The sequence below is a fragment of the Mauremys reevesii genome, linkage group 10, assembly GCF_016161935.1.
Source record: "Mauremys reevesii isolate NIE-2019 linkage group 10, ASM1616193v1, whole genome shotgun sequence".
In the NCBI taxonomy this organism is placed as follows: domain Eukaryota; kingdom Metazoa; phylum Chordata; order Testudines; family Geoemydidae; genus Mauremys; species Mauremys reevesii.
In genome coordinates, this window is record NC_052632.1 from 55295814 (window position 1) to 55309630 (window position 13817).

Consider the following 13817-nt stretch of genomic DNA (forward strand, 5'->3'; position numbering starts at 1 on the left):
TGGTACTGGCACATGGTCCATAGACTCAGTAAGTACTGCTGGCACTCTTGGTAAACAATACTGCGGCATCCAAGGAGGCGTATCAGGCTTTTGGCCCTGAGGAAACTGAGCCCAAAGATGAGTCAGAAGTTTGATGACACTTGTGTTTTGGCTTCATAGGCACTGGAGAAGATGACTGTGCCTTGTTACCTCCCTGAAGTGCTGCTCTTTCCTGCCCCTGTCAGATGACATTGACACCCAGATAGTGGCAGATGACTGGGGTCTCTTAGTAGATGTGGCCTAGGAACTTGAGGTAGAATCTTGGCTCACCAGGGCACTAATGGAGAGGGACTCCCCAGATGACTTCAAGACTCTGCCAGTATAGACCTTGCCTTGCAGATAACAGAGAATCCCAGTTCCTGAGCGCCTCAGAAATGTCTCCCTGCAGTATCCAGTCTTTCTTCAGGCCCGCCGACAGCAATTCCGGGTCCCAGGGTAGAACCATCAATGGGCCCCCATTGGTGCCCAGTGAGCTGCCGGCTGCGCTGCAGGTCACACTCTTTTGGCATGGCCAGGGCTTCAACATGTCTGCCTGTCTGCTTTCGCTGCTGCCGGTACCATCCTGCACGTACCTAGGAGCATAGGCGCTGACTTCCAGATATCCCAGGGGTTGCTTGACGCCACTCTCCATACTAGGCTCCTTCCCCCAATGTCCCATCCCTGCCCCACCTCTTCCCACCCCTGTTCCGCCCTCTCCCCTGAGGGCACCCCATACACAACTGGTGCCTCCCCGTAGTGGGGGGGCACGAGCTAAAGGGCAGGTCACGTGTCTCCCCCACCCCAGCCCAGGGCCACCGCACTCTCCCCGCCCCATGTTACCTGCGCGGGGATGCTTTGTCTTCCCACTGCACCTGCCCCCGCCCAGCACGTTCTGCTGCTCTCCCTGGCAGGCAGGAGTCCAGGCAGGGAGCAAGAGGGAGCCGCTTTAATGCTGGCCCCTCCTGGTCACTGCTTTTCAGCCCTACCCGGCAGCTGCCTGAGAGAGCCTGGCTAGGGAGGAGGCAGCTTCCAATCCCAAGCCAGCTCGGTTGCTGGGGACCCCGGCACCTGAGTCCAGGCAGGGAGCAGAAGTCACCTCCCTAGCCAGGCCCTCTCAGGCAGCCACCACGCAGGGCTGCAGAGCAGCATCTCAGTGGCTGGAAGGGGCTGGGCCTGCCCCTTCCACTCCTGGCATCTGGGCCATGCATCATCCAGGCCCACCCCCACCCTGCTTCTTCCCACTCCCCACTCCTCCCCCTCCCCCCAGCGCTTCCGGCACACCGCCAAACAGCTGATGGCAGCGGGTGGGAGGCACTGGGGGGGGGATGGGGACAAGCTGATCAGCGGGGCCCGCCGCTGGTGGGAGGCACTGGGGGGAGGGGCCCACCGGTGGGTGCTCAGCACCCACTCGGCGCCTATGCCTAGGAGCCCTGTGGCCCGCCCAGGAGATTTGAAAGGGCCCAGGGCTCCCGGTTGCTGTTACCACAGCAGCAGCAGCAACTGGGGGCTCTAGGGCCCTTTTAAATTGCCCCCTTCCCTCCCCCCTCCCCATATCGACGGGCCTGTTTCTCTCACTGGGCACATACAGAAATGATTACGTTTGCTGCCTCCAAACAGACAGAGCACAGACCAGCCTGTTAGGTTAAATGAAAATTGATCCTTCACTAATACACAGCACTGAGATGGTTTTGTAATAAAACAAGAATAAGTTTATTAACAAAGAACAGAGATTTAAGTGATACTAAGCAAGAGAGAAAGAGACAAGTCTGGTTACACACAAAATAAAACATGCTTTCTAATGACTAGAACGTAATCTTTAAAAGTTACGTTTTAATTCTTCTTAACTTGACGTAGGTACCAGCATTCCTAGCCTTTCAGCCTAGGGACATCCAACTTTCACAGCCTCCAAGGGTTCCCTACCCTTTGTCTCCTCAGTGATGGATCACTAAAATGTCTTTTTGCTCCCCTTCTATTACTCAAAGTCCATTATCTCAGCCTCAAGAGCCAGGAAGGCTTCCTGGGGTGTAGATTCAGTCCCCCGGTGTGATTGTTAAACAGTCTTCTCCCCCACCTATTTAAGCTGATGGCTTTGTTCTTCCATTGTCCTCTGCCTATGACCAAGCTGGTCAGACCCGTAAATACACATTCCTTTATCTAGGACCATCTGGTTTTATGATCTGTCTCCCAAACACATTTTACGAGCATATTTCCAGCATACATCTGTAACTCTCTGTACTCAACCCACACATACATCAACGATTTTTTGGGGGACCAGTGTGTCACCAGTTTACATATGATACCTTTCATATATTGTGACAACAGTATGTTGGGGCAATGCGTGTGTGAGGCTTGATGTGTGTTATAGTATGAGGTCCCTATGCCAGTTGGCCTTAAGGGACTCCCAGGGTCACAAGAAAACAGAACTGGAGTCCCGTGTGCACACCGTTGGTGCGACTTGTGTCCTGCGAGTTACCAGACGTACATCAAAAAGCTTCCCATTGATCCCTCGGGGTAGACATACCCTGAGGCTGTGGGAGCTGTGTGCAGGCTCCCAGTGCACAATCTGCTAGATCTGTTCATAGATGGTTTTCGACAGGATTGATTATCTCTGGCCAGCTTTAAAGTGCGTCCTGAATCCACAGTCGGAGGATCTCTTCGGGGGGAATCACATGCACAGCCACGTCACAACATTCAGTCCCCTCACACATGCAGTGTATTAGCTTTGCGGGTGACTCAGTTACTTTCTGTAAAAACAAAGACATGCAAAGCATCTGGGCAGCCTGTGCTGACGTAGTATTGTCCTGCAGGGGCATTTTATAGCCCAAACCCCTTTTCTCCCTAGATTTTGCTTGCCCTCCAAGGCCCTTCTTGCCTCGTCTGGCCTAACTCCCCAGAGCCCCAGCTCTGCAGGGCCCAGCAGCCCCAGAAACTTGCTTTCTTCTCACTCAGCAGGGACCCAGAGAAGCTAGAGGTCATTTAATTAACCTCAGGCCACCCTTGCAGAGTCATTCCCCAAGGTACGGTATCCAATGCTTTCTTCAGTCTTACGTGCAGTGTCCTACGCCACGTGCTTCCTTTGGGGACAGCTGCAAAGCTTCAGGCTGCCAAGAAGCATCTCCTACTTAGGCAGATGGAGTTATCCTTTTCTTAACAGAATCCCATGTCTCCTGTTGATTCCCTTCAACCAGGGCATTATGGTCCTCAGGTCATTTGGGGTGGGGTTTTCAAAGGCACCTAACTGACTTGGGTACACATGACTGTTGTTTGTTTTATCTGCAGTGGGGGGGCACCCTGAGCCAGCCTTGCTGAGTAATGTGGGTTTCCCAACTCCAGCAGCCAGCCTGCTCCTGACGTGAGGATTACAGACCCGAGCCCTCAACCTGGCCAACAGGGGCAGCAAAAGCAAAGCAGTGGCTCCAGGTGGATCAGCACCATGGGTATCTGTGCCCTCTGATCCACTCCCTGGGCAGAGCATTTCCCTGTCTGCTGGGGGAGCCTCTAGGGCCAAAGCACGGCTGCCTAGGCCATGACAGCTGAGGGGATAGCCTTTAACAGCCTGCAAAGGGGACTAGTTTCCAGCCTAGGAAATCCCCCTTGGAGCAGGGCTGCCCAGAGGGGGGGTACGTGGGGCAATTTGCCCTGGGCCCCACAGGGGCCCTGCGAGCCGCTCCAGGTTTTTGGCGACACTTTGGCGGCAGGCCCTTCACTCACTCTGGGTCTTCAGCGGCGGGTCCTTCAGTACAGCGGAAGTCTTGGAGCAAGTGAAGGACCCGACGCTGAAGTGCTGCCGAAGCCTCGGAGCGCCGCCCGGTGAGTACAAGTGCCGCTAGCGGCAGAGGGGGAAAAAAAGCTGTGATTTGCGGCACTTAGGCAGCTCTGCCGCCGCCGCTTCATTCTTCGGTGGCAATTCAGCAGCAGGTCCCTCTCGGAGGGAAGGACCCGCTGCCGAATTGCCGCCGAAGACCCAGCCCTGACCCAGGCCCCCTGAATCCTCTGGGCGGCCTGTCTTGGAGTAAGTGGGGGAAGAGCTATCCCTCACTGGCTGATTCTCTCCCTGCAAAGAGAAACGCAACAAATGCGGGCGCACAGGAGAGGCAGAACAGGGGAGGATGACGTGCTTGGAAAGCAGCTTGTCAGACATTCTTCTTGCCCTCTAGTGCTGCTGAAATCACAGGCGTGACTTTGTTTTTGCTGCGGGTGCTTGAGGTGGTGTGTGTTTTTTGGGGGGGGGGGGTGGCTGCCCAGTTTTTTTGGGGGAGGCTATTTTCAGCATATGTATACTGTGGCAAACCCAGGACAAATGGCTACAAAGGGAGGGGTAGTAATTAGTCCCAGGGGGTTAAAAGGCCTCTCCCAATCCACTGAGGAGAGAGAGCTGTGGGGAAATAAGGTTCAGCTGGAAAAGGAGTTACCAGGGAACTAATTAGGTTCAGCTGGCTCCAACTGCTGGAGACCTTTTTAAACCCTCCCTGGCATGGAGGGGGGAGGCGGGGGTGAGAGAAGCAGTCAGCAAGTTAGGTGTAGCAAGGCTCTGAACCCTTCCATCAAGGAAGGCTGCGCTCTGTCCCCAGAAGGGGAGAAAACCAGCACAAGGGACTGACTGAGGTAAGGATCAGCCAGACCCTGCGCTACCTGGAAGGATTTGCTTGGCCCAAGCTGGTGTCTCCAAGGCTAAAAAGGACTGAGCCTGCTGAGGAGAAGCAGGTACTTTGCCACAATAAACTTCTTTTATATTCTAGTTATTGAATGTGTGTCTATCACTGGTATCTTCACTATTTTAATAATGATTAAATTATGAACTACATAATTACATTATCATGAATTACAGTATATTAAAATCATTGCAATCACCTACAAGCTGTCTTCACTAACGTCCCAGTTTAAACACATTACATCTCACTGTAGCTTTCTGGATGAAACTGTCGGCAATCTTATTTACATCTAGTTCCCTGCTATGGTCTTGCTGCAAGTTAAGGACAGCTACATTATTCAGTTGCGTCTGTCCCATTGATGACTGGAGATAACTTTAAAGTCTTCTGAAGCTGGAGAATGAGCATTCTGCAGTTCAGGACAATACAGGCACAGTGAGAAGGATTCTTATAAATTTGTAGTACTCTGGAAACATAGTACTTCCAGAGTACTGCCAATGACTCCAAGATCTCTTTTTTTTGATGGGTAACAGCTAATTTAGATCCCATCATTCTGTAGGTATAGCTGGGATTATATTTTGTTATGTGCATTACTTTGCATTTAACATTGAATTTCACCTGTCATTTTCTTGCCCAGTCACCCAGTTTTGTGAGATCCCTTTGTAACTCTTAGTTAAGTCCAAAGCAGACTGCAATCTTGAGTAGTTTTTATATCATCTGCAAATTTTGCCACCTCACTGTTTACCTCTTTTTCCAGATCATTTATGAATATGTTGAATAGGACTCAGACCCCTGGGGGACACCACTATTTACCTCTCTCCATTCTGAAAATAGAGCATTTATTCCTACCCTTTGTTTCCTATCTTTTTAACTGGAGTGCCTGGCAATACTTTCACGATCATCCTTAACAAAAGGGTTGTCATTAAATTATCTTACTCACCCTGTCTCTGTTTATAAACAAACACCCTGCCCCAAGGGCAGAAGCTGGCAGCTGCACAAAACTTATCACATGCCACACCCAAGATCTGCCCTGTGAGCAGACCTCCAGTATGAAGTTTGAGGGTTGCGGGGGGGAAGTGAGCGACGAAGGGAGGGGGGATGGAGTGAGCGGAGGTTGGGCCTTTAGAGAAAGGGTGGGGTAGGGGCAGAGCCTCATGAAAGGGGTGGGGCAAGGGTGTTTGGTTTTGTGCAATTAGAAAGTTGATAACCCTACACACGTGATATCTGCAAACCTGCCCAGTGTGTTTGTTACACTCTTTCCAGCCCAGTACTCTTTCCCTGGGAGGACACGGCCCAGTGCAGCCCAGCTCTGGTTGCTGCTGGTATTAGTGCAGAGCCCAGGGCAGCCAGAAAAAGTGCAGGCCAGGGCTATGCTGCACGTGCCTCCAGCACACCGAACCTGCAGCTCATTACCCAGCCATGCAGCAAGGCTGGAGGGAAGGGATGAGGCACTCTCAAAAAGGGAGCGTCAAAACAGGAGGAGAAAGAGGGCAACCCCACCAGGGCGTTGTGGGGACTGAGGACAGTCACATGGGGCGGAGCAGGAGCTTGGGGATGACTGGCCTTCTGAGAACGCAGGGTGGGAATAAGTGTGCAGGGAAATAGCCTTCTCCTTCACGCTGGAAGGACTGTTTGGCTTCGAAATACTTTCATTCTCCCCTGAATACATAACACTGTTTGATTTTGCTGCATCGGGCCCTCCATGGCTATAGCCCTCTGTGTGACACTACAGCAGACCAGGGTCTCCCGGAGGCTGAACCCTTCCCCATTGGCCCAAGTGGGAGGGGAGCATGCTCAGGGTGCCTGGCTGTCATCTCTCAGCTCAGGGCTCCACTTAGAAATGTTGGCCTGTTTTGCTTTCCTAACGCAGAGGCCCTATGCTGGCCACCTATGTCCATAGGTACAGGCTTAAACAAGTGGTCTCATTCGGAGAGCTGCTGAGACCCTGCAGTTTGAGTCAGTGCTCAGATGCCCTAAAAACTAGGCACTTGCTGACGTGCCTAAATTGAGGTTTAGGCTCTTAGCTTCAGGCAGCTGTGTTTGAAAATGTGTCAATCATTCCCCTCTGGATTTCAGCTCCACTTGGAAGAAGAAACATCCACTCACTCGCTCAGTCTCTTCCTCCCTATAAATTTACAGCATCCCAGAAATAACAAGGAAGACAAAGAAATTACCAGGGTGTCCGGTAGGACGACGACTGGACAGCAGGAATACTGGAAGATCTGACTCATTTTCCAGGCAAGGAAGGGCAGGGCCAAGACACCTACAACAAATCCCATGAAGGACACCATGGCAGTCATCATCCATATAGATCTGCCACCATCTAGAGACAAAGGAAGGAAGGAAGGAGGACTTCAGCAGAGAGCCTCTGAGGGCAAGCGACATAATTACAGATCTTGAGAGCAATGCAGGGCCTGTCCTTCTCACTGACCCCAATGGGAGCCATGAGGTCCAAAAGAATCAAAAACTACCCTGCCAGCACAGGGGTGATTTCCCACCCCCACCCCAAGGGGCAAGAGACAGCAGGCAGAAGCGAAGAGGAGAGATGCTGGCAGACTGGGCAGCTGCATAGAGAGTCACTGCACCGTGCTTCCTCTGACACTACTGGTGAGGAAGTCCGGTCATCACCTGGCCCGCGAACACACTGCGTCTGGCTGAAGTTGCTGCTCCTGTTGATGGCCTCTACGTAGGTCTGGGCTTTCACACAATACTCAGCTCCTGCCTCCAGGGTGTCCAGATGCACAACCGAGCTGATCTCCTTCACAGTCTTCTTGTGCACCTGTCAGAGGCAATGACAAGCACGTCAGAGTCCAGGGCCCAGGGAGAGCAGGGGGTTGCGGTCAATCCTGGCCTGATTGCAGACTGTGGGGAGAAAGGGCTGGGGGACCAAGAGAGGAATGGGGAGAAGGGAGTGGGAACTGAGAAGCCAAGAGATACAAAGGGAAAATGGAGGGGGAGGTTCAGGGGTGGGAAACAGCACAGCAGAGTGAGACTGGACCGCCACCGGGGTAGAAGGGATGGGATGAAAGGCACTATAAACCAAGGGCAAACAGAGGCCTGACTGGAGCGAGTGCCTGTGTCAGGAGGTTGTGAAGGCATCTCCGTGTGCAGGGGGAAGGGAGGGGAGGCCAGGGGCCTAGAGCCCTAGGCAGGTGCCCCTGGGTGCAGGGGAAGGCAGGAAGAACTCTGTGACCCCATACTCCTGCTCAAATGTCACACCCCTGCCCAATCTGTTAAATGTGTGAGAACTCATTGGCCAGGGCCTGTGGGTGAGAGGAAGAAGCTCTCACACATGGTGAATGAGAGGTACAGGGGAGAGAGAGTGCAGTGGCAGACAAACCTCTACTCTACCCCCCCACTCTGGACTAAAGTCCCCTCCACTCCACAGTTTTGGGATCCCCTTACTTTATTTACATTGGAGATGCAGAATTGCAACAGAGGTTAGAGAGACAGAGTTGTTTCCGCTAAGGGAAGGAGCCTGCGGCATTCCATTTTCAGTTGTGTCCCTCATTTCAGGTTTTTGTCATACATTCATCACACTGCTGACAGGCTGAGAGGGAGGCTTAACATATTTCTTTTGCCTAGAGATTCATTAGTTTTTTCATTTAAAAAAACCCTAAGGAATTCCATCATTTGCAATGGTAATGAACCACTGAATGGATGTGAACCCACAGCACACTGCTATTATTTAACCTACAGGAGGGACTCTGCTAACTAATAGCAATAGTGGGTTGTTATCTCGTGTGTGCCAGCCAGTAGAGGAAACTGTATAAACACACAGTTTGCTAGTTGCTTTTAATTCTGTGAATATTCCAGCTGCAACGTGCATGCTCCCAGCGGGCCCTGCTGAGCCTCCTGTGTCATATACATTCAATCTGCACAGAATTACAAACAGGACACAAGAAAATCAGAACCTCCTCCCCTTCAAAATACCTTTCTCTAAGGGAAGGTGCATTGGGCTGGGAGCCAGGACACATTGTGGTCTAGTCACATCTCCTCTACTAACTATCGTTAATACTTCTCTGTAATACACAGCCCTTATTATAAGTCCTCACATATTCCCATTCTAAGAGGAAGACAAATATTAGCCTCCACACATTTTAGCAAAGCACTAGTTAACATGGGGCACAACCTCATTTCTGGTAGCGCTGTGAACAGAACCCAGGCTTCTAATATAACAGATGTATGTCTCAGCCATTTAGCTACACTGTCTCTGAGAATGACTATGCCAAATTATGTGCTTGCGTATTCTGTCTGTAAAATGCAGAACTCCTGCATACACTACTACCTCGATATAATGCCACTCGATATAACACAAATTCAGATATAACGCGGTAAAGCAGCGCTCCGGAGGGTGGGGGGAGAGGCTGCGCACTCCGGTGAATCAAAGCAAGTTCAATATAACACGGTTTCACCTATAACACAGTAAGATTTTTTGGCTCCCAAGGACAGCGTTATATCGAGGGAGATGTATATAAAATGCTGTTTCAGTGAGTTACACATCATCCGCTAGTGGCTGGTCCATAACGGATATGAGGCTTCTCCTGCTACCAGTTAACATAAGTAATCCTTCAGCTCAAGTAGTATCTGTCAGTGCTAAGCTGTATGGCTCACAGCCTGCTCATGTTGCATTTGGGGGGGAGGGGAGGAGTTTCATAATTTAACATGATTGTTTTTTATTTTATCATTTTAAACCTATGAAGTTATTCATAAAACATTGTGTTGAAAGAAGGTTATTAAGATTGCAAAGTCAGAAGTTAGGAAGTGCCAGACTTAGAGTTGCCCATGCAACCCCAGTCCTGCCCACTTGTGTGAATGCATTATGTTTTATTTACATGGGAAAGTTGCTTTGGTTTAATTTAAATTGGGTTTTTAAAATCAACGTCGTTAAACTGGTTCAAACTCCTGTGGGGTTGGTTTTATTCCTGTTTAATCAGGTACATTTGCTTAAATGAGTCCTAATTAATTTAAGATAAACTGAAATAAGTCTGATGTAAACCAAAGTCAGTATATCCACACATAGGTTTGCAAGGGATTAAATTGGTTTAAACCCCTACCATGTAGACAAAGCCGCAATCTTCAATATAGTATTTTTTCCACAGGACCCCTGCATCATTCAATGCACAGGAGGGGCCTGCTCTGGACATGAATCAGGGATGTGTAGTAAAAGGAGGTTGGTAAGGAGATAGGGAAGTGTTACTGCCATTATACAAGGCACTGGTGAGACCTCATCTGGAATACTGTGCACAGTTCTGACCTCCCATGTTTAAGAAAGATGAATTCAGACTGGAAGAGGTAAGAGAAGGGTTATTAGAATGATCAGAGGAATGGAGAACCTACTTTACAAGAGGAGACTTAAGGATCTCGGCTTGTTTAGCCTAACTAAATGAAGGCTGTGCTCTCTATAAATAGAACAGAGGGAGAGGAATTACAGGGCCAATGTTGGCACAAGAACAAATGGATATGAACTGGTGATCAAAAAGTTTAGTCTTGAAATTAAAAGAAGGTTTTTAGCCATTTAGAGGAGTGAAGTTCTGGAACAGCCTTCCAAGGGGAGCAGCGGGGGCAAAAAATGTAACTTGTTTTCAGACTGAGTTTGATAAGTTTACGGAGGGAATGGTTTTTTGCCTTCCTCTGCAGTGTGGGGCCCGGGTCACTTGCTGGAAAATTCTCCGCACCTTGATGTCTTTAAACCATGATTTGAGGACTTCAATGGTTCAGACACACGTTTGATACAGTTGCAGATGGGCAAGAGTAAACTAGAGTAAAGAGGGGTTTCTCTGTAACTTGAAATCTTCAAACCATGATTTGAGGACTTCAGTAGTTCAGCCAGAGATTGGGGTCTATCACAGGAGTGGGTTAGTGAGGTTCTGTGGCCTGCAATGGGCAGGAGGTCAGACTAGATCAGTGGTTTTCAAACTGTGGGTCGCAAGCCAGTACTGGGTCGCAGAATGTAAGGGCACTGGGTCGCAGCGGCTCTGGTCAGCACCGCCGACTGTTTCGTTAAAAGTCCTAGCGGCGGTGCTGCCCAGGTAAGGCAGGCTAGTTCCTACCTGTTCTGACACCGCGCTGCACCCTGGAAGTGGCCAGCAGCAGGTCCGGCTCCTAGACAGGGGGGCCAGGGAGCTCTGCGTGCTGCCCCCACCCCAAGCACCGGCTCCGCACTCCCATTGGCTGGTTCCCGGCCAATGGGAGCTAGGTGGGGACGGTGCCTGTGGGCGAGAGCCGCACGCAGCCACTTGTGCACCTCCGCCTAGGAGCCAGACCTGCTGCAGGCTGTTTCCAGGGTGCAGCGCGGTCTGCGGTGCCAGGACAGGCGGGAACCCTATCTCTGCACCCCAACTGCACCACTGACTGGGAACTGCCGGATGTAAGCCCACGCCCCAACCCTGCGCCCCAATCCCCTGCCCCAGCCCTGAGCCTCCTTCAAACCTGGAGCCCCTTCCTGCAGCCCAAACCCCTCATCCCTGACCCCACCCCAGAGCCTGCACTCCCACACCAGAGCCCTGACCCTCTCCCGCACCCCAAACCCCTGCCCCAGCCCTGAGCCTCCTCCCACACCTTGAACCCCTCATTCCTGCCCCCCCAGGGCCCACACCCCAACCCTCTGCCCCAACCCTGGACCCCTCCCACACCCCAAATCCCTCATCCCCAGCTCCATTGGGTCATGGGCATCAACAATTTTCTTCAACTAGGTCACCAGAAAAAAAGTTTGAAAACCACTAGATGATCATAATGGTCCCTTCTGGCCTTAAAGTCTGCATCTAAGTGGGTGTGTTTCCAGTGGGGTCCTGCAGGGATCAGTCCTTGGCCCTACACTAGCCAACAACTTTATCAGTGACCTGGAAGAAAACAAAGTCATCACTGATGAAGTTTGTAGATGAGACAAAAATTGGCAGAGTGGTAAATAATGAGGAGGACAGGTCACTAATTCAGAGCAATCTGGATCGCTTGGTAAGCTAGACACAAGCAAACAAGATATGTTTTAATATGGCTAAATGTAAATGTATACATCTAGGAACACAGAATGTCGACCACATGTACAAGCTGGGGGGACTCTACCCTGGAAAGCAGTGACTCTGAAAGAGATTTGAGGGTGATTTTGGGTAGTCAGCTGAATATGAGCTCCCAGTGTGACACTGTGGCCAAAAGAGCTAATGCAATCCTGAGATGCATGAACAGGGGAATTTGGAGTAGAACTAGAGAGGTTATTTTACTTCTGTGTTTGGCTCTGGCATGACCGCTGCTGGAATACTGCATCCAGCTCTGGCATTCACAAATCAAGAAGGATGTTGATAAATTGAAAAGGATTCAGAGAAGAGCCACGAGAATGATCAGAAGATTAGAAAAAATGCCTTATAGTGATAGACTCAAGCAGCTCTATCTACTTAGCTTAAAGAGAAGATTAAGGAGTGACTTGAAAGAGTTTAAGTTTCTATTTAGGGAACAAATATTTAAAAATGGGCCCTTCAATCTAGCAAAGAAAAATATATAATACAACCCAATGGCTGGAGGAAGATGAAGCTAGACAAATAAGGACTGGGAAAAAAAAGGCTTAACTTTTATTGTGAGGGTAATTAACTATTGGAACAACTTATCAAGGGTCTTGGTGGATTCTCCATCACTGACAATTTTCAAATCAGGTTTATATGTTTTTCTAAAAAGATCTGCTCTAGGAATTATTTTGGGGCACTTCTCTGGCCTGTGTTATGCAGGAGGTCAGACTAGATGAAAACAATGTATTTTCCAGCCTGGGAATCTATGAACCACGGCCTGCCCAGGCAAGGGGCAGGTCAGTCAGACCTGGCAGAAGAGCAGACATCTTGGCTCTGTGGTTATTTTAATTGTAATTCTGCAATGTGCTTAAACATAGAGACTTGCTCTGTGACTTCCTGCATGAGAAGTGAAACACAAAATGGCAGCTGCCTTGGACAGGGACTTCCTTTCCAGTTACATACACCACAATAAGCTTATGATCGTAGCTGCTACATGCTATAGCAGGGGACTAGAGAGAGCAGAGGGATGCTGTGCTCAGAAAAATATCCCATGTGCTTTCATTCTAAGCCATGCAGTGCTCTCCAGTCTCACCTAAGAGCAAGGGCAAAACTCACCCAACTTTCCTGGCCCTTCCTCCAATAGAATATGTGGAATTGAAAGGCTGGCCCCAGGTCTTCCAGCTTCACCAGTAGGTGATACCCGTCCGCAGAGACTTCCATCATGGGTGGGGTGAGGAAAGCTGTCAACACAGAAGCAGCGCTATTACCACCACCAAAGGCAACCCTGAAACCCCCGTTCCCAGACTGGGAGAGAGGCAGGAAATGCTCCCTTTTGTGACTCCCCTTGAGCTGTATTGGCAGCCAATTGCTTCACTGAGGCGGTTTCCCTTGATCTTCCTCCTTCTCTACCCTGCTTTGTTTCTAAAGATAGCAGCAGCCCCTTGGGCCAGGGTGGATTTTATTCTATCAGGTTGAGGCATTTAGCAATAGCTGAGTTGCACAAACTTGAAATGTTTTCTGTGTGGGGGAGGAACTGTTTGGCTGAAGGCCCCATCCAAGCAATAACAACCAGGTAGGGCAGAGGGTGCTGAGAAACCAGACCAGACTGGTTCTTCTGGACAAGGGGTGCTAACTCTGTCCAAAGGCCCAGAACACACACTTGGAAACTGCTTTCTCTGACATTGGTTTCTATTGGCCTGATTTTCCAAAGTGCTGAACCCTGCAGGTCCCATTGAGGTGTGGGGATTGTGGGTGGAAATCAGGCAGTCTGTTTCCTGCATACGCTAGTTGATTTTTATTCTTGCAGCTTTGTGTGTAGCACTGCTGTAAATGACTCTTGTTTCATGGCTATTGTGATAATCAAGGCTTGCTACAGATCTGGAATTAAGCCTTCCGTGTTTGCAGTATTATAGGAACGAAGTTTGGACTCCCTACTGGCAAATACTGAACATACACATTTAAGTTACGTCGAGGGTTGCTAAGGGTAGTATCGGTGCAGTGCAGAGATGACCTTTGAGTCACCTTTGCACACGCACATTCCCTGCAACTTGCACCCTGTGTTTGTTTGGCCATAGCTGAGAATCTGGCCCAACGTCCGCTCCCCACAACAGGAAGGATAACATCCCTCTGGCCAAATACGTGTAGAGAATGGGAC

At 50.1% G+C, this 13817-nt stretch overlaps 1 protein-coding gene across 6 annotated transcripts in view; it reads right to left on the minus strand.

Annotated features, from left to right (window-relative positions):
• Nucleotides 1-1750: 1750 nt before the first annotated feature.
• Nucleotides 1751-13817, minus strand: part of IL20RB (interleukin 20 receptor subunit beta) — a 37712-nt gene continuing 25645 nt past the window's right edge. For all 6 annotated transcript variants that reach the window (XM_039491714.1, XM_039491719.1, XM_039491718.1 and 3 more), the window contains 4 exons: nt 12779-12903; nt 7296-7446; nt 6842-6990; nt 1751-2762 (listed from right to left, as the gene is read on the minus strand). In XM_039491714.1, coding sequence (XP_039347648.1) covers nt 2637-2762; nt 6842-6990; nt 7296-7446; nt 12779-12903 — 551 coding nt within the window. In that variant the 3' untranslated portion in view covers nt 1751-2636. The remainder of the gene's footprint in view (nt 2763-6841; nt 6991-7295; nt 7447-12778; nt 12904-13817) is intronic.